Source organism: Montipora foliosa, chromosome 12 (assembly GCF_036669935.1).
Source record: "Montipora foliosa isolate CH-2021 chromosome 12, ASM3666993v2, whole genome shotgun sequence".
NCBI lineage: Eukaryota > Metazoa > Cnidaria > Anthozoa > Scleractinia > Acroporidae > Montipora > Montipora foliosa.
Window position 1 is genome coordinate 39366027 of NC_090880.1, and position 20000 is coordinate 39386026.

Genomic DNA, 20000 nt, shown 5'->3' on the forward strand with positions numbered 1-20000 from the left:
AGACAATGATAATGAAAGTAAATCTGAGTCTGTTACACTGTTATGGTAACCATGACTGTGTTAAGTGCAATCAAAATTTTTGGCATGTTGTCATGTTGCGAACATAATAATACAAAATACCAGAAAACACCAGCTTCAGCCTGTCATCTTCGTCATCATCATCATCATCATTATCATCTCTCCGTCACCATTATCATCAGTGGGGGCGGATCTTGGATACATAATGATCGGTTTCTAAAACAACGAAAAAGTTTCTAGGCAGCCTTGTTCCCAGGACTTTTCACTGCCAAGAGTGGGACGGGACTTTTCCCTGGAAACGAGGTTGGTTTCTAAGGGGGTCCAGGGGCATGCTCCAGTGAGAGAGTGAGTCCCCTTTTCCGTGTTTCTGACCAATTTCCGTAAAACGGTGGAAACTGGTATGGATCCGCCCCTGATCATAGTTAGTATAATTTTATCTTGATTTTTGTTTGCTACCCATATGGCTTTGGATCTTTTTTTTTTCCGCAGGAGAAAGTGTTGCATTTTACTTTGGATGGATGACTTGCTTTACTTGGACCTTAGTACCAATTGCATTTGTAGGAATCTTACTGTATTTTTTTAAGCCTCAAGGAGTAACTGTTGATGATAACCCCTTGTTACCATTATATGAGGTCTTTATGGCTTTCTGGGCGATTAGCTTTCTTACAGTAAGTAATATTATTTAGGATGATTGTGCACCCACTTGGTGTAATAATGCAAATGTAATGCTGGGTCTACCCCTGTGGAGAAGACCTTGTTACTCTCGGCCCTAGTTCTAGGTGGAGTGAATGAAATGGCAGCTCTGTTGTAGCAGAATAAAAGTGGCCTCTTGTTATTTAATAGTCAATACATTGTGTTACTTCCTTTGTTTATCTCTCAACCGGATAAAACAGACTTGCCATGTAACGGCAACTGTTGAAAGGTAATTATTATTATTAGTATAACACAGGTGATTATACAAAATCGCGCGCTCTCATTGGCTCGCTATCTCGGTTTATCAGCCAATAATCACCTTGACCGACAAAATGGCTGCCAGTAGTTGTTTTGCCACTGTAAGTGAAGATGATTTGGCGTTGAAATGTTTTTTTTTCTCTTTTTTGAAATAATCACCTGTGTATTTATACTAAAACAATTATTTGCCTCAGGCTCAGTGATTATCGGTGGACATTCACCTCTACTTCATCTCGGTAAATATTCACCAATAATCACTGAGCCTGAGGCGAATAATGATTGTTAAACACTAGATTAAGCACTCAAAGATGCACCCGAATAAGAGCCATGATAATGGTTGACCATACTTTGATTTATGCAAAGTGTTGCATGAAATCAAAGGAATAAATGTCAAATATGATAATAATTATTATGGTTTAATCTTTCAATTTAAATAATATTATTTCGTTGTTTAAATCCAAGATATGGAAGAGGAAAGAGTCAGAATATTCCTTCATGTGGCGCACACATAAAATTGAAAACTCTGAACTTCTGCGTCCAGAATTCTCAGGTGATATGCGACCCAGCCCTGTCACTGGCAAACTGGAGAAGTATTTTCCAAGGTGGAAGAGATGGCTACGTTATGGGCTAAGTCTTATTTTAACTCTTCCCATTCTTCTCTTGGCTTTTGGGGCCATGCTTTGCTCACTCAACTTTAATGGTTATATCAAGGACAAAGAAAGCCCAGTATATGTTGCATCATTTGCTTACTTTGCAGAACCGGTAGGATTTTATGTAGTAACCTCTGTCTTTTTAAGTCCCTAGGGAGCTTCAGTTTTTGTTTATCTGTGAATTTTTGAGGTCATCATAAAAATGTGTAGTCTTACCTAGAACCAAACTTCAATGTCTTGTTGCAGGTTCTTGTCAGTAAGTGATGATCAATACTATACTTTTGAATATCTATAAGTCACTAGTTCATCCTTATCTAACCTATGGTCTTGCTGCCTGGGGCCTGGCATGCAAGACTCATCTTAATAAAATTTTAATTTTTCAGAAAAGGACTCTTCGGTTATTGTACTTCACAGACTGACATGAACATGCAATAATTATTCCTTTATTTCTTGAAGCAAACGTGCTACCAATAACTTTTCTTTATTATGAATCAGTATCAACTTTAATGTTACAGTATGATATCAACAATGGTAAAGCTCCAACAAACATGTTAAATTTATTTCAGAAAATTTCTAATATTCACTCATACAATACACGATCGTCTACATCTGGAAAATTCTTTGTCAAAAGTTCTAGATTGGAAATACAAAACAATTTCTTCTCTCGACTCTGAGTAAAACTGTGGAATAAGATACCACGCTATATAAAGGATCTTCCTAAAAGAACTTTCAAATGAGTTCTTCGCAAATTGCTATTTGATATTTTAGAAAAAGAGGATGACTATATTCAAATCCCCATGATTATCCAAAAAGTAGGTACATAGATACACTTGTTATCTATTTAATTTTGTAATCTGCAAGGCTTGTTTTTAATTTGTTTTAATTTAAGGTTTTTATTTTTTCTTTGAGGTACTTATTTGAGTTGCTCGTGTATTTGTTTTGCCCCGCCTCGACTAGCTTCTCAGCTATTTGTGGAGTAAACTACCCCAACTTGTATTGTAAAGTTGTAATAAAGTTGAGTTGAGTTGAGTTGTTGTTCTGTTCTGTCGTTTTGTTGTGTTTCATTCGCCCTGAAAAGCCCCTATGGGGAGCGGTCAATTATTAAAGTAATGTATGTATGTATGTATGTATGTACTTGACTGTTTAAGTGATTGCACAGTAACTTTTTAGCAAACCAGTGACTGAAGTATCAAAGTTTTGTCCACTTAAATTTGTTTCTCTGTGTTTTTCAGGGCCATATTTTTGCTGCAGATAACAAGTACTATGGCTATCTGATTCCTACTATTGGTCATTCCGTGGTAATAAACATATTGAACAAACTTTACCGTTCTGTGGCACACATTTGCACTGATTTGGAAAATCATAGGTATGACCAAGAGTTTGACATTCTATTAAGGACGTTCGCGCCAAAATCTTCCTACGGTGAGATTTTCTTCATTTCTCGCCTAGAGTTAGGTCATAAAGTATTTACTCCAAAAATGAAAAAAAAAGTGGGAGTCACCGACTTTGTTTCGGAGAAAATGGCAGTGGAAAAATACCTTAATTTCGAGAAATCGGTCATAATAGCGAGATGTAGGCTCATCTGCTCATCCATCGAAAATCATAAAAATAAACTGTTGGAGTGAAAGTTTCCGTGCATAGGTTTTTAGGAGTGAGATTTTTAGATAATTGTATGCCGCTAGGGATGTGGTAAACAGCAGAGTTCATCCTCGACGAGCGTTTTCGTAAGCTCTATCCGTTGCAACCACTAACGGAATTCGATGGCACGAGGAAAGAAAATGTTAAAAAAAGATAACTTCTTACGGTGAAAATTTTTTCATTTCATCATATTTTGTAGATAGTAAGTAAAGTAAGTGATTCATGATTAAAAAAATAGGGGTCACCGATGATCTGAACGAGTAAAATCGATGTGATTTTGCAAAGCTCTTGGAAAAGTTCGTTTGTCACGCTTTTGCGTGACCTGTCGGGCAAGGACTGGAAACCAAGAGAGGATCGATCGTTGAAGAGATGAAAGGTTTTTACCGAAAAAAAAACTTTTCTCGAGCGTAGCAACGAAGTTTTAAGCCGGGGTCCATCTTCATTTGGTTGGTGTTTTGTATAATATCTCTCCATTGCCGTCATGTTCATCCTCTGGAGTTTGTTTTTTGTGAAATTCAATCGCTGATTGTTTCCACGCGGGTCCGCACTATTCAAGCGGACGAGGACGAAAATACCGCTCAATTTTCACGAAAGTAAAGGAAAAGAACTTTAAAAACATGCATTCACTTTGAACTTAAGTTCGTAGGGTAATAAAAACATTAAAAAGAAACAGCCCCATTAAATTTACGCAACGGTTCGTCCTCGAGTTTTCCAAACTTTCAGCCACTAGTCTACTCGATCAGCTACCTTTTCCAGAGCTTTTCCATCCTCCCGCTCACTTCTCCTTGAAGTTTCATGATGATTCGGAAATAAATGTGCCATTCTTTTGCCGGCCTGGAATTTTTTTCTTGGCGTTTTTGTCGCCATGTTGTTTTAACTGATGCTTGAAAAATTTGTATGAAAGTCAAGTAGACTAGTGCACGACTGATAAAACCTCGCGAATATCAGTCGTGCAGTAGTCTACTTGACTTTCATAAATATTTTAGATCAATTTTGACTGATCACGGTCTTCCCTGATCCAACGCTGTGCAAGACTTATCGTCCACGTTTTTTGCAAAGGTTTTAAAACCTCAACTTCACTAATGCTCGAAGTAATGCGTGACATATTACAGTCGCGTTACCTGCGCAGTAACGTTGCGCACAAACAATTAGCGCGAACGTCCTTAAATTATATTTTTTGCATGAAGAAATTCTTATGCACATTATCAACTACAAAGAGTTCAACCATCATGTGGGCCAATTCCATAAGCATGAAAACTTTGTTTTTGTTTGTTTGTTTGTTGAGTGCAGGAGTGGGGGATTGTCAAGTAAACAAGTTCATATTTCCACCCCATTTTACCGAAGGGAGGACTGATTTGTGAATTAATATTGGCAAGGGAATGATGAACATGTAAGGCCAAGAGGCAATAGTAATTATTATTATAGGTTCAACCAAGAAGGGACTAGGATATGAACAATAAATTATGCCATAAACTATTTGTGGAACCTAAAACATACTTTGTGCATTCTCATTTCTTTTTAACAGGACAGAGAGAGACTGGGACAACTCCCTCATCATAAAGCGTGTGCTGTTTGAAGTGTTTGACTGCTTCTTGCCATTGTTCTACATTGCATTTTATCAATTAAATGTTGTAGCTCTACGTAGAGAACTAGTTGGATTGTTTTGGGGTGATGAAATCCGCCGCCTCATCACAGAATCACTTCTCCCTTATTTAACAGAAAAAGGTCATGTGTGGAAAATACAGCGAGAGTATGCCAAGAGTAAGAAAGATTCTGATGAAAAAGTTTTCATTCCATCTCAGGTTGGTGAGAACATTAAGACCTGTGGTCAAGGTAGAATGTAAGCTTGCCATAGCACTGATATTGTATTCATGAACTCGATCAAGAGCAAACTAAGGAACATGACCTCTTTTCTGCTTCAAAGGTGCAACAAGACATTGTTTTGGAGGAATATGAACAATTTGATGATTATTTGGAAATGGTTGTGCAGTTTGGGGTGAGTTGTTTATTTACAAATGAGACATTATTTCATTTTTTGTACTCCACATTCTGCAGCTTATGACATTGTAAAGGATGTGTAATGGATCTTATTAAGTTCCCTAACACAAAAAACTATGTAATATTTGGCCTTCTGATTTTGACTAAACTTATTTCTTTGACACCCTTTCTTTTTTTCAGTATGTGACATTATTTGCCTCTGCCTTTCCACTTGCTGCAGCTGTTAGCATTTTGTTTTTGTTCATTGAGGGAAGAGCTGACTTGTTTAAATTGCTTTATGTGTATCAGCGACCAAGAGTCAGGAGGTAATCGAGTATCAGTTCTATTAAAACTTTGCAATAGTTAGCTTTGATTTTCACTGAACCCTGAGATGATCAATTTGTACTTTTTAGTAGACACCCTAGATTCATTCATTTTGTGCCCATAAGTTGTTGTAAAATGTGAGAGTTTTTGTTAGCTTGTCATGTGACGAATAATCGCTCAAATTTGTTTAATGTCAAGGTACCGGTAAGTTTTTACTGCTCTGTGGTCTAGTCTAGTTCCATTAATAGCTAAACATTATTCTTGACTATGTCATTGTGGTAAATATTAATTTTGCAAGATACCAACTTATGACTTAGAAACTTTAGACAGCTAGAATGCAGAAGTGCATGATGTATTTACATTTTTGAAATTACTTAATATTTAACAAGAATTAATAAGTGTCAGACTGCAATTCTGTAAAAATCTGTCAAGTAATTGCTTTCTTGTAGATCATAGATTTACTATATAGTCACTGAACTGGTTCCAATTCTTTTGTTTCACTGACAGGGCATCTAATATTGGAGTATGGTACAATGTACTTTATGCCATGATGGTTCTCTCCATGCTTACAAACAGCTTAATTGTTGGATTTTCCTCTGAACAACTTGCTGTTTGGTGTCCCTGGATGTATGAGACCATTGAGAATGATCAGTACATTGTTGATGGCTACGGAAGGTAACACAAAGATCCATACTTGATACTGTGCTGAATGCATATCAACAGATACTGAAAAAGTGTTTTATGGCATTCATGCAACCAATCTTGGTTTTTTCTTTTTGTGTCACCTGTCATTGCTGTGCTGACTGGTTTTTAAAGTTAAACTCATTGATCCCTAGGAGTGAGACTGAGAGATTTTACTGACTCCAGACGATTTTACTCATCAATGGGGTGTGGTTCAGGGGTCAATGGTTTAACTACCTCTACATCCACTAAAAAAACATGTCCCATTTTAAGGAATTATTAAAAAATATATTATTGTTTTAAAGTGTTTTGAGCATGTCATATGCTGAGAATTTCATCTTGTTAATTTCAAGTGGTGACTAAGTAACACAGATTCTCCTAACTAGTCCCATCACAAATTTCATAGGCAAACCATAAGACATTAAACCTGTGCAATGGTCTTGCTTATGTCTGTTTTCTTTGTTAGGTATGTTGTTGCGATTGTGTTTAGTATTGAGCATTTCCTGATCCTTTGTGCTGTAATTGCAAGATGCTTGGTGTCTGAAAAACCGAAATGGGTACGAATTGCAGTTGCCAGAGAGGAATACGAGAAGAAACAAGAAGAAAAACAAAGGAAAGAGAAAGGAGAGTAGGCAGTGCCATAACTACAGTTTTCTGACATGAAGTGGGTCCAAGCCTATCAGTCCAAAGCACTTTCATAAAATTAATTATTAATAGTCACAGCTTAAGTGATTTCTTTCATGTCTATTTATATCACAACATGGTGATAAGTCTACTTTTAAGGTTTGCACCAACCAACGCATAAACAAGAAACACCTGTAATACGATCATTCAATGGATTTACTGGTACTAGCAGTGGAATTATTATGTAATACATAAATTACCATTAAATTATTACTAGCAGGTGGCAGGCAATTAAGGTCAATCACTTCAAAAGGATACCAGCTGGTGCAAAATGAACATGGTATAACAATAATGATAGTGATGTATATTTAAAAGGAGATTTGTACTATGCAATAAATTAAGTTATGAATACCTATGTGTTCTTTTCTTTCACTTCTTAATGCTTTAAGTCCCATCAATGGGCTCTTTACCTGAGAAATTTGGAGCTATGAAATGTCAGGCTGGCTCTAAATGTCCATATTATGCATCAGCTAATAGTTTTACAATATATTGTCTTTTGATTAAATATTTTGGAGTCATCTTCAGAACATGAAGTATTTTTCAGGCAAATATTTCATCCCCTGAAAACAAGTTGATCTCTGGCACTTTTGTTTGGCTTGGTGAGGCATCCAGGACTCTTTCTTTTTGGTTAAGAGAATCTTTCTCTTTCTTCAACAGAGGTGAAAAATTGGGTACAACTTGTTCTGCAAGAAAATGGAGGAACAGTTGGGTTTTACCTTCAAAAGCAACCCAATTTTTGACAAAGAAACAATAGACTTTGAGGCAATGTAGCCGCTCGGAAGGTAAAATGTGCTTGGCCTGCTAACTAAACCAAGAAAACATAAGAGGTCCTAAGACCAAACATTGGAAACAATGACTTGGACCTGATAACAATAAAAGCTGCTACAACACCACATAACAGCCTTCTTTTCAAAGACCATTTTACAGTGTTGTATCTAGTTACCTGACCTAAAAATGGAAGCAAGGCTGCTGGTGACCCTGTTTTGATACAAACCTTTGTGCTTTTCTAACTTAATGTGGACTAATTAGAATTGCAACAACAGAGTTTACGTGATAAAATCAGTGAGGTCTGTATCAACAAGGTCACCAGCAGCTTCGCAGCCATTCATAGGCTACTAGCAAACAACTGTAAAATGGACTATTCCAAGGAGCAAAGCCTTCCAATTTCAGACACTGAGTTGAGTAATAAGATTTACGTTCTTCTGTCAAAATTATCGTCATCTATCGTACATAAGACCGGTTGGAATGCAGAACAGTGAGGAATTTAAAAAATGATTCCTACCTTTCTGCAAAGATGATGGAATATTTTCTTTGTTGGGGGCTGTTTTCAGTGGCTTTGGTGTTGGTGATACAGAAGGGACGACAGGTGCAGGAGAGAGAAAGCTTTGGTTTAATGAATAGGGCGACCGGGTTCTCTTATTCCTTCCTATTTATGACAACAAAAAAGTTACAACATTGTTAGGTTTTTGGGGGCAAGCCCTTTCATTGTGGTGAAGGTGGTTGAACCTTGTAGGGGATGCTATATCCTTTTGTTCTAACACCTGTATATATTCTATATGTACAAATCTTGAAGTAAATAAATAAATTGTCAGGGAATATTAATCGGCCATTTCCGAGTTGCTGTTTGTCTCGGTTTCGAAGTGAGTCTTGGTGCTCATCTATTGTAAGGGAAATGAGTTTGATTTGCATAAGAATACGCAACTCATTTCCATTTGAATGGTTTGTTCACCAGGATTCGCTTTTGAAACTGAGGCATGTAGCAACTCGAAAATGGGCTATTCCATTGGTAGAAATATTTAGCAGATCATAAACCATTTCAAACAAGTTGATTTGGATGCCTATTTTTTTATAGTTAAATGCTAACTTTTTGCTTTGAAGTATTTTCGGATTAGAGAGCAAAATGTGGACGGAGTAGCATTGATGTCCAAAAAAGGCTCATAGTCTATAATGCTACGTATGTAGAAACAGCTATCAGTCCTGATATTACTTAAAATCTAACTCAACCGTGAGTCCAGACAACAGCAACTCTTAATTTGCACCACCAAGCTGTGTATCACATTATTCAAAGTTACCCAATCCATCAATGCAATGGCCGGTCTTGTCTTCTACCAGGAGCCCACGAGAAGGAGCTTGCCTCTGCCACTGTACAAGCTCTATGAGTCAACCTCAGGGAAGAAGAAAGACCCTGGCGACGAGGTTGAGTCATAGAGCTCCTGCTTCAAACCAAATTGATAGAGGGCCTCTTTAGAAGGTTTTGTTAGCGGGAAAGTCTACAAAAGGATGTGTAGGAAGGGATAATTGCTCAGCAGACTACCTGTGTTTTGCATGAGGTTGTCGATATCGGGTACAAATGGCGTCGGTGACTGTGCAACTTGGATCATCGGTGGAGGAAGAAATGGAGAATGAGGGACGTGGTGATAGAAAAATGGAGAATGTGTTGTGCTCATTGCCACTATCACTGATAGACCAAGGGGACTGTAAAAATTAGAAAGCAATTTTCAGTAGATTAAAATATATGAGAGTAACTCTTAATTAAAACAAGACTCTTTTTGTCACAAAAAATCTGTTAATGCCACCACGCAAATTCAAAATAGTTCGACTAAATGTGCTGAAAGCGAGTCAATTGTTACACTTTTACGTGAAGTAGGTCGTTCACTCAATTTCTCAATTTGTATGCTCTTGATTCGGTGTTTAAGACAAAAAACTGCACTTACTTGAATCCAAATGTATCAAATTACCTCTGGAGTACGTTGAATGAGTTAAAAATACGAGAAATCTCGCCTTTCTATGCACGAATCGTATCCTCTCGAATATTCCTTCTCTCTTCCCTCTGCAAAACGCGCCGTTTCCCGCTCTACTTTCCCGCCAACTCATACCATTCCCGGAAAACAATACCGGAAATTTTAAACCAATCACCGTTACCTAATTTACATCGTCAGAATCCTCGGCTTAATCGGCAAAGTACGAAAAGTGTTTTAAAAAATGGCGACGCCGCTGAGGAAGTCGAAAGTGTTACTTGTCTTGGGTGTCTGACTTAAATAAGGTCAGTCTGCATTCACAAAGCTTGCAAAGTCGGGAACACGAAGCTTTTACGCTTAAACTAGCAACATGTCCGGCAGTACTAGTCGGACAGCATTTCTAAAGTACTCCGTGACCGGCTCACGGTATGAAAATTTTCCAGTTTCCTGAAAATCAATCGTTTGACGTTCCTGGCTAAGAGATGTTCTAAAGCTTGTTTAATCATCATTCAATAATCACGCATACATGAAAACAATGCTTTATGCTTTGAGCCTTATGCTGCAGAGATTTGTGTGGAGTGCCGGTCACGGAGTATTTCATGTCTGCATAGTTAATATATAGATGGTTTTGAAACTCGACAAGTCATTTTGTTTCATGTTTTTGTCTGTATTTTTGGCCTTGACGGTGCACAAAACACACCTCTTTTCGAGAAGATAACCAATCAAATCTTTCGATTCAATAGACCATTTTATAGTTGTAGCAAAGTTACCTGGCCTAAGAATGGAAGTGAGGTTGCCGGGGACCCTGTTGTGATACAAACCTTTGTTCTTTTGTAATGTTAATACGGACTAATTAGAATTACAACACCACAATTTATATGATAAAGGCAGTAAGGGCTGTATCAATACAAGGTCACCAGCAGCCTCGCAGCCATTCATAGGCTAGGTCGCTGAGCAAACAACTGTAAAATGGCCTATTATGCGCAACTAATTTGCAAATCCGTGTGAAGCGAAAACAAAAGATTGTGCTCTGTCACTGTCAATTCAACATCCATTGCGCCATTGTTCTCTCTTTTGAAGGTTTTAAGGTTTCATAACCGGTCCCTCAATTAACTATGATGTCTGGTTTCTCATCTTATTTCTTTTGTTGGGGGTGGGGGCTTACTTATGACAGAGCCAATTTCATATTTTATAAGATCTACTTGTTATTTGAATTTGGCACTGAAGCCAAGTTTGCAAGGAATTCTTCCAAGAATGTTTAAGAGGAAAAAGGTGATCGCCACATACTCCAAGAGTCAGCCAGTTCAAATTACAAAGGGAAAGCTTTTCCTTACACCAGACACACCAGAGGATTCATGGATACCTTACTCCAAAGGAAAGACTTTGAAGCAAGGGACTAAAGGGAAAGGCAAGTATGGCATCTATAATCTGCAGGTGTGTGGGGACAGGACCCATTGACAAAAGTTGTAAAGTCAGGATCTAGTTACTTTATGGATGAAGGAAATCTTAAGAATCCTTCATTGCTAAGTTAACTTTTCCCACCTGTCAAATCGAGAATAGACCTATGCCTAGAACCACCAATTCATGAAACAAACTTAAATAGCATTTTTGACCAAAGTTACTGAAACAACATAACAAAACATTTTTTGCCCCCATTTACTCTGGTAGTTATCTTACAGGAAAACCAATCATTAATGAAGACAGAGACAAGGCACCCTTGCTAACTTGTAATATTCACTCTCTATGCTGTGTTGGTGACTGCCATTGGAAGAATATGAGTGGGGAATGTTTGAATATGTTCTTCCAACAGCTTCATGGATGACTTCATCAAGACGGCAAGGCGTGAGTCTGGCACTTCGAAACATTAGTAATTTTCCTTTAGAAAAGACCTTGAGCAGAACACCTTGTGCACAAAGCCAAGAGGCAAGGCATACGAGTAAGAGTCAAATTTTAGTAATCTATAATTTATTATTATTATTATTATTATTATTATTGTTATTATTATTATTATCATCTTTCCATGTCACACCAACTTTTAAAGTAATAGTAACAATCTATTTCACTGAAAATTGCTCTCTGATCATAAGAATAAGTGATCAGTTGTTGAAGTGGCATTCACAGATTTTCTGAGAAGAGCCATGTTGCATTGCCCAAACTATTATTCTTTAAAAGAACAAAATAGTTGAGACAACATGATTTGGGTTGTGTGCGCTCAAATATGTGACGTCTAGTCAAGAATGTTTTCAAACCCCTCTTTGGCACAAGTAATCTTTTTTCTGCTACCATCCAGCAGAAAATGAGACCTCCTGGCATCACGACTATGGCCCCAGTGTGTTGCCTAAAGAAGTCAAAATAATTGTGTTTGAGGAGATTGCATTCTAATCATGTCAGTCCTACAGGATGTCCCTCGAGCATAGATCGTAGTACCATGTGATTTCAGCATTTGGATGCCCTCTTGTTCTGGCACAGATTATAGCCTTGATCTCATGTGATAGTGTTACAGCTTGCCCAAGGGAAGTCAAGTCCTGTTGGATGGAGTTAATACTTGGGTGGGTGACCTTCCAATAATACTCCATGCTGTAAACTTTGGGCAGTCATGCTGTTTGGCTACTGTTATAATATCAGAAAATGCATATTGCAGGATAACACATGTATTCCATAATTATTGTTTTTAATAAGACAATTGGCAATAAGAGAAAAAGCAAAAATACTAGAAAAGGGTACAAAATGATTCTTCCCAAAATATCAAAATGCCCTGTAGATGACAAAACAGCAATCAAACACACCTCACTAAATCCTTGTTTACTGCTAGTTTTTACTGGTACTGCTGCTTTACCACCAGTTTGTGTGGCACTATCATTCCTTTTTTTGGCAGTGTCTAAGTCATCCATTCCTCTGATGTAAATTTTCATGCTTTTAGGGAGTGTAAATCATTTTCTGGTATTTCATTCTATATTTCAGAAAACAAAGTGCTTTCAGTCGACAATTTGCCCCATGAAGCAAGTTCCACAGATAGTAAAGAATGCAGGTCATTCATATTAGAATAAGGAGAGATTATTGAATTCTGTGAAAGAACTTTTGACATATTCATACCAGCCTAAGGTACCCCAATTGATGAGTAAAACGTATAATGGTCACTCTCAGATGGGGAAGGGTAAATTGGAAATTTAAAAGAATTAAACCCATCCACACCTGAACCGCCATGGACTTTCCCCCTTGACGAGTAAAATGGTTTAGCGTTAGACAGAGTAAAATCTATTAAGTCGTGCTCCTTGGAGTCAATGGGTTAAATGGTGACATTTTTGAGTGGATGTTAACCCATCAACACCTGAATTGGCCTGGACCACCCCCCTTGACGCGTAAAATCTACTGGCAATGGGTAATGTAGTTTTTCCAATCAGCATAGCACTTGTGTTCAGCCACATCTGCGTTGAGTCAATATCATCTTTAGCTTTTTTTCCTTACAGTGCAAGACATTTAAAAAGGGGATCTTCAAAGAAGTCAAAAGTTTTGATATCAAAGACTACCTATTCTTCGAAATCTATGTCCTCTTGCTCTGTGTGCGGTAATACACCATGCAGCACCAACCATGTACTTTCTACTATCAAATCCATGTCTCTGTGTTTGTCTTCCCTTGACAATGATTTACCAGATGGTTCCTTGGATGATGTGCCAGACAACAACTCACAACTCTCAAAGCCACATAATTCAACATTTCTTTCTGAAGACTTGAACATTTCTCTTAAAGACCTTGTTCCTGAAGATCTTTCGCCTATAATGGGTGAGTTCCTGATGGTGAGGATGATTCATTTTTTTGCTTCCAATAGTTTTTTTATTAGTTTAGTCAGGAGCAGATTACATAAGAGTGCAAAAATAGTTAAAATGTTTGGACTTAATCACATCTTCAGAGGAACCAGCAGTAGGTGGAAAAGAAAAGATAGCACCTGTTGAAAATATTGGCTCTGATGCACACCTGGATGAGCTGGACAAGAAAGAAGTAAGGTTTGCTTTACCTGTTCTCTTTTCAAGTGGTTTGTCATAAGTTTGGAAGGCATTTGTATTAATAAAGTACTGTGATTGTATTACATTTCAAGGCTGTCTGCAGGCACTTTCTATTTTTATTCAAGAATAAGTCAAGCATAATACACAACATACACAAGACAGTTAAAAACATTTGAACCTAGAAAATATATAACAAAAAAAACTTAGTAAACTTGTAATAGTTGTAAGTATATAAGGTGAATCAAATAAAATATCAGCAAGAGTACCGGTATTTCTAGCTCTACGTTTAGTTTTCTTTTTTCAAAATTATTTTTCTGAGCCTCAATAATTATTACTGCCAGTAACGGCTAAAATAATTAATGTTGAGGGGAGCATATAGCAACTTGCAGATCTGAGTTTAATTACCCATCCAGTTCCATCTTTTGGTGAGACTTTAATCAGTAGAAAAGGACAACATACATGTACAAAGATGGAACATATATTTCATGCTAGACCTAGTAAATAGCATGAATCACATGCCTATCAAGATGTGGAAAGTAAAACACCCACAAGAAATACGCATAGAATATGACTAAAATCCTATGCAAGGAAATGTCATTCATTTGGGGCTGGACAAATTAACCTTAAAACCTTAGACCTCCTGTAAGTATAAACATAAGTTGGTACAGAACTGGCCTTGGTTGTTCAAAAGGTGGATAATGCTATCCAGTGGATAAACACTAGCAAAAACAATAATTATTGAGTTATGCAGTGGATAGTGATTTATACAGTGGATAACGCTATCCACCCTTCAAACAACTGGGCCTGGGGCCCGTTTCTTGAAAGTACCAAAAACTTTTCGGGCCTGAAAAGCCATTTGTGATACTGCCAACTGCTTGTTTTGGAAAGGCAATCTTTTAAAATTTTTTCAAGCTAACTAAAAGAAACATTTCTGTGAAGTTTGATGACTTAAATCCTGACTCCATTTTTGAGATACAAAAGGAATTGTGACACCCTAAAATGCCCTGAAAAGTTTTGGGACTTCGAGAATCGGGGCCCCTGGTATTGAAAGCAATACTGATGCTAGGCATACAGACACTGATATCCATTTGCCCACAAGAAGTACACATGTTACTAAAATTTTGTGGAACAAAATGTGCCATGCTTAATTGGGGCTAGCAGTTTTAACCCTAAAAAGTTAGATTTTCAGCCAGTTGAAACCTCTTCCATCAGGAAGAAAGTGATTCTCGGCACACAACTGGTACAGATATTGACAGACATTGATAACGGTACAAAGAAAGTGGCACATGTGCTTCAGCTGAGTAGACTTGTGAGTAAGACAACATAAACTGATTTAACTTTTTGGATGATATCGTTGTATTTTTTTTTGTTTGTGAGGTGGGCAGTGCACCTACTCTTCCAAGATGCAGTACACCAGTGGATTCAAGGAAACTCTATAATTTGGCTGCACTTGTATGTATAGTTCTGCACAAAATGTAAACGACCATATTCCCTTCTGACCTTTAACAGCTATAATCTTTTGATTAGGAGCCCACTGTCTCACCTATACAGCCTAGTTGTAAAACTGTGGTCCCTGAGAAGTTGTCGAAAAGTGCGGATAAGGTATGGTCAAGCAAAACATTTTCTTAACGATGTTGATATAGGGGTGGTTCAGTAGTAGTATGAATTTGGAAGGGTGCAGCCTTTGATTAGTAGCCTGCAAGCAGGCTCTCTCTTTGCAGTGGGAGAGAAGAGAGCAGGCTATTGATTAGCTGTGAAAGCAACCAGTCTATGTTGTTGAAAGTCACTGAATACTCCAGAGTCACTACTGAGCTGGTGATATTATTACTGGGTTGCCAGTATGGCAATCCCAGTCGGAAAATGGGTAATATTTCTCCATATTTTTAGTCATAGAAATGAGAAATCTGCACAAAGCAAGATAAGTGCCAACTGGTGCAATCATCTGCCATATTGAAACACAGTTTACTTTTTACAGAAAAAAATCTTAAGTCCTAACCACACCAAGAAAAGATCAACCAGTATTTGCCCACAACCACCACAGCCTTTCTCTAAAAGAATTATTATTATTTACACATTATAAACGGTTACAGTTACTTTACCTAAAAGGTCACTTTACAGTTGGTTCTGTCCTAGTTTTCATACAAACCTGCAAAGAGAACTATATTATTTGCATGGGTATAACAAGGTAACCTTAAGCCCGGGAGGGGGGGGGGGGGGGGGACTCCCATTATGAAACAGACGGGGATGCTGGTTGTCTCACTTAGGGGTGTAAATTTTGGATTTTGTTCTCGCTTAGGGTGTTCTGGGCAAAGTGCCAATATTTTAAGCCGCCAAGGTCTTGTTTAGGGTTCCGTGAAGAAACGCAGAATTACACGAAGAGAAACAGAAGTCAACTTTTGCTTTTAAAAACTACTTTTAGATAAAAGCATTCGATGATTATGTCTTTATATCATTAAAACTCATTGCATGTTGAATTTGTGTGTGTCTCCTTTAGGGGTCACAAAAAGCTTGAGCCACGCCCAGATGGTCTCCTTTAGGGGTTTAATTCAAAATTTCGGACGAGCATCCCCGTCTGTTCCATATGGAAGTCCCTCCCTCCCCCCTGGGCCTTAAGCCTTCCTGACCTTCACTGACCTTCATGACCATGTGAGCAAGTCTGTTGCCCTAAATTGTTGTATTATAATTATTGGAACAAGTGGCAGGAACAATTCTTGTCTCTAGCAGATCTTACTTTGTTTGCCAGGTAAAGGATTCAACTGAGCGGGCAATGCCAAACATCACTCCTGAGACGATTCCCAGTAAGGTTGGTGACAAATAATAGTTCTAGAATAGTTTTATAAGTTTTTTGTGTTACAGAATTTTACAACACTTCTACTGAGCACTCCTTTTAACTGACTCAATTAAAGAATGTGCTCTGGACTTTCCTTTCTGTTCTCATTGAAGGAATGCATCACTGCTGAGAAGCCTAAGCAAAAGCGGAAGTTGGCATACAGCTTAGACTCCCACAACATACCCGAGTGCGTCCTGTTGCACGCAGTGAATAATGGAAAGAAGCCATTCAAGTTGATGTTTAAACAGGATATCATTTCTTGTGACAATCACTGGTCAAATTTACCTGTGGACATTTTGATTGAGTCACCATAAACGCACACAGTTTGTTGTAAAAAACAGTTTGCCATTTAAGTTGATCCATACCAGGTGACCACTTGAATTTTCCAAATCCACTTGGATAGGTTTTAAATAATAAGCCTGTTTCAAGGCAAACATTGTATTTTGTCTTGATTGAGTCTTCATTCTGCAACTTTTACTTCACTAAAACATTCCCCTCCCCTACAGTACACAGGGACTGCCATGGGACGGAAAGAGAGAGAGTTACCTAAGTGGCTATTGCCAAAAAAACACTTTTCCATCATTTCACTGTTTTAGAGGTTCTCAAAATGTGGATTTTATAACTGGACAAGGAAGGAGTATGGGCTTAATACTGGGTTGACATCACAGACTACATGGCATCGAAATAGTTTTTTCTGAAAGCAGCCATCCAAAGTACCAGTAGTTTGTAACATCAAGGTCCTGGTAATTTATTGAACCCATTCCACATCACTTCTATTGTTACCGGTTTATTATGCTGTTATTATGCAAAGCAAATAGAGAGGTAATGTTTGGGACAAGTGTAGAGAAATGATAATTTGAAGTGGCATTTTAATAACTTTTCTCCTCAGTCATTCTTAATCAATAACAAGATGTGGTTCAACCAAAAATATCAAAACAGACTGGAAATATTCCAGAAAAAAAATTCTGGACATTTGGGTATACAATCATGTACCTTGCACTCTTGAATTCCAGAACAACTGTAACATCTCCTTACATTATCTTAATCCTCCTCAAGCGTAATACTCATTGATGTGATTGGTTTTGAGAGGCCAAGTGAAAAAAGATGTTCCATTCACCACACAAAATTATCAAAACTTTCAATTTAAAACTTTTGGTCAAATACCACCCTTGGGTTCCTCAGTTATTCGTAAGAAGTGTTTTGAGCAGTTTTGGAGCAAAAACCTTAAAGTTTTTTATTCAGTCAAAATCAACTGCTTACTTGAGGACAAACTAAAAAGGAGCTTACTTCTGAGGGTTTGTACATGTAAATGAAAACCTTGTCACTTGATAAATTAACATTTTACTGCAACAGTATAAAACGTCTCTAATTTTATATTGAACAACTAGCATTGTGTCTTTAAGATTATTTTGAGTGGTTTTAGCCTGCAGGGAATATATAAGAAGAGGTCAAGCGAGGGTTTTCCCTAATTTTGTGGTTGGGAAACGTTTTCTTCTTTTGACAAAAAGGCCCATGTCTTGTCTGTAACACCCCCTCCTGCCTCAGACTATATAAACCAATGTGAATTGCATAATTTCCTTGATTGGTTTTCTTTACTTTAAAATGAATGAATGAAATAAAAAACAAAGCAGCTGTATATCAACATGAATTTATTTCTAAGCAGTAAAATAATTAAAAAGGAGAGAAGTTTGAACAAATCACAACGAAAGCAGTTTTTACAATGCCAACCTAAAATGGTTAGAATACACCAGTAATAATAATTATTATTATTGATCCCAACCTCTTATAAAAGAGTGAATTCCTAGTTTTATTGTCATCACTGTCTGGAAGGCATTCCTGGTTTAAATGAAAAATATTACAACATGTTAAATTGAGTGGCTGGTTGTAGTGCTTCAATTTTTCTTTCCATTGAGTTTTTTGCTGCCTGTTGTCTTGGCAAAGAGAGAAGGATCCAACTGATTTAATGGGACCCCTTTGGTAGAAAACAGCCTCTGAGCTCTCTGTTGCAATGTTCCTCCACACTTCAGCCCCCTAGCCATGAGCTCCTCTTTCAGTTGATCCAATCCTACTGATTTCAGTTCTTCTGCTGAAGTGTAGTCCTCCAAGCAAATCTTAATCTTAAATGGAAAGGAATCTGTTAATGCATTGTTCAAATGCGATGGAATCCCAACAATACTGCAATAAAATTATGTACCTTTTTCCCTTGCAAATCCTTCAACCCATTGACGCCAGAACTGCCCTAGGCTGGCCCCACTGACAAATAAAATTGTCTGGCCTCCCACTCCTCGGAGTCAATGGGTTAAATTGCATTCATCTTACTTTCGTTTGTTTCAAAATTCATTGCACTAGCCCAAATTTTAAGCCCTTTGACCCCTAAAGGGTTGACTATTGACGAGTATAATCGTCTGGTGTTGGTAAAACCTGCAAAAGGTTGTTATAGAAGGGGAAGGGTAAATGAGAATGTTCCTGTCTTTAGTGTTACTGAGTCACGCATATATATTGAGGCTGCTGATTAGAAATTTCAACAATAGTTCAATAATTACATGTACGTCTATTATATGAAAATGCAACTTCTCTGTTGGAATTTCAAGGTTAACACGGCTTAGTATTGGTTCTCGCCATAGGTAACTCACAAATTTCACAAAATACCTTAAAATTGCGAAAATAAGCCCCGGGGCTTATATTTTTGGAAGTGCTTATGCTCGGAGAGGCTTATCTACGGAGGGAAATTTGCACTTCGAAATCGATTGGGCTAGCCTTATAGTTGGAAGAAAATTTACCGTTTTGTTGTACTTTGTATTTGAGGGCAATTTTCCAAGTACAAGCTCCCCGGGGGGCGTATATTTGGAGGGGCGATTTAAGGAAGGCTTTTTTGCGTTGCCGCTTTGGGGGGGGGGCGTATATTTGGAGGGGCGTATTTTCAGAATTTTATGGTATTAATAGACCAATTCAGCTAACTCAATGTTGTACCCAATTCAAATCCTCTGGGAATAAGACGTTTTGTTCCAAGAATTTCCATATCATTTAAATGTGAATGCTTCATTGTCATGCAAATTCAACACACAAAGAATCTTAACCCGAGAGATTTGAATTGGATACAACATTGAGTTAGCCGAATTGGTATATAAACCTATTAGGATGGTGCAGAAGTGCTCATTCCAATGTTGAATCTTCCTCGTTTTCATCAAAGGAAGCAAAGCTACACAATTTTGAAATGCTTTATTATTGTAAAATTTGTTGTGTGCTTTGCAAACTAAGTGCATGCAAAGATGGGTTGGCATACTGATATTGGTGAGGTCATTTGACATCCACTAATGTTTTCCAGGTTTGAATTATCACACTCAGTGTGACACGAGTTTGTTATGGTTTTTTTTCTCCTCATCAAAAACCAACATTTGTTTTGCAGACTCTACAACAAGTAGAGCACTCATGCTTGACCATTTTACCTTATGGCTTGAATAATATTATTATAAGTGGTCATCTTAATTACAAATGAGTGTGGACAAC

At 37.6% G+C, this 20000-nt stretch overlaps 4 protein-coding genes across 11 annotated transcripts in view; 2 read left to right on the forward strand and 2 right to left on the reverse strand.

The window, feature by feature from the left end:
• The window catches only part of LOC137980166 (anoctamin-10-like), a 10959-nt gene extending 3687 nt beyond the window's left edge, over nucleotides 1–7272 (forward strand). The window contains exons 5-13 of one of the 2 annotated variants that reach the window (XM_068827544.1): nucleotides 508–686; nucleotides 1432–1731; nucleotides 2852–2985; nucleotides 4783–4820; nucleotides 4977–5059; nucleotides 5182–5253; nucleotides 5436–5560; nucleotides 6066–6233; nucleotides 6706–7248. In XM_068827544.1, coding sequence (XP_068683645.1) covers nucleotides 508–686; nucleotides 1432–1731; nucleotides 2852–2985; nucleotides 4783–4820; nucleotides 4977–5059; nucleotides 5182–5253; nucleotides 5436–5560; nucleotides 6066–6233; nucleotides 6706–6871 — 1265 coding nt within the window. In that variant the 3' untranslated portion in view covers nucleotides 6872–7248. Of the gene's footprint in view, nucleotides 1–507; nucleotides 687–1431; nucleotides 1732–2851; nucleotides 2986–4782; nucleotides 5060–5181; nucleotides 5254–5435; nucleotides 5561–6065; nucleotides 6234–6705 lie in introns of both variants that reach the window. The other variant, XM_068827543.1, reaches the window with a different exon arrangement.
• A 176-nt stretch (nucleotides 7273–7448) lies between these two features.
• On the reverse strand, nucleotides 7449–9733 carry LOC137980179 (uncharacterized). The gene is made up of 4 exons (XM_068827570.1): nucleotides 9638–9733; nucleotides 9238–9398; nucleotides 8206–8349; nucleotides 7449–7606 (listed from the first exon to the last, which is right to left on the reverse strand). Exons 2-4 carry the CDS (start codon nucleotides 9368–9370, stop codon nucleotides 7464–7466), a joined length of 420 nt encoding a protein of 139 aa, XP_068683671.1. The 5' UTR covers nucleotides 9371–9398; nucleotides 9638–9733; the 3' UTR covers nucleotides 7449–7463.
• Nucleotides 7490–17994, forward strand: LOC137980171 (uncharacterized). 7 transcript variants are annotated; one of them, XM_068827557.1, is made up of 10 exons: nucleotides 7490–7705; nucleotides 10889–11069; nucleotides 11472–11597; nucleotides 12623–12689; nucleotides 13129–13442; nucleotides 13570–13658; nucleotides 15041–15115; nucleotides 15191–15265; nucleotides 16407–16466; nucleotides 16607–17994. In XM_068827557.1, the coding sequence occupies exons 2-10, from the start codon at nucleotides 10916–10918 to the stop codon at nucleotides 16805–16807; spliced, it is 1161 nt and encodes a 386-aa protein (XP_068683658.1). In that variant the 5' UTR covers nucleotides 7490–7705; nucleotides 10889–10915; the 3' UTR covers nucleotides 16808–17994. The 7 variants fall into 7 exon arrangements, with proteins under 7 accessions (XP_068683658.1, XP_068683662.1, XP_068683657.1 ...); XM_068827561.1 differs by having other exon boundaries at nucleotides 11001–11069; XM_068827556.1 differs by lacking the exon at nucleotides 7490–7705 and adding an exon at nucleotides 9894–9966.
• A 133-nt stretch (nucleotides 17995–18127) lies between these two features.
• The window catches only part of LOC137980173 (splicing regulator SDE2-like), a 13919-nt gene continuing 12046 nt past the window's right edge, over nucleotides 18128–20000 (reverse strand). Inside the window, exon 6 of the mRNA XM_068827562.1 lies at nucleotides 18128–18610. Coding sequence (XP_068683663.1) covers nucleotides 18386–18610 — 225 coding nt within the window. The 3' untranslated portion in view covers nucleotides 18128–18385. The remainder of the gene's footprint in view (nucleotides 18611–20000) is intronic.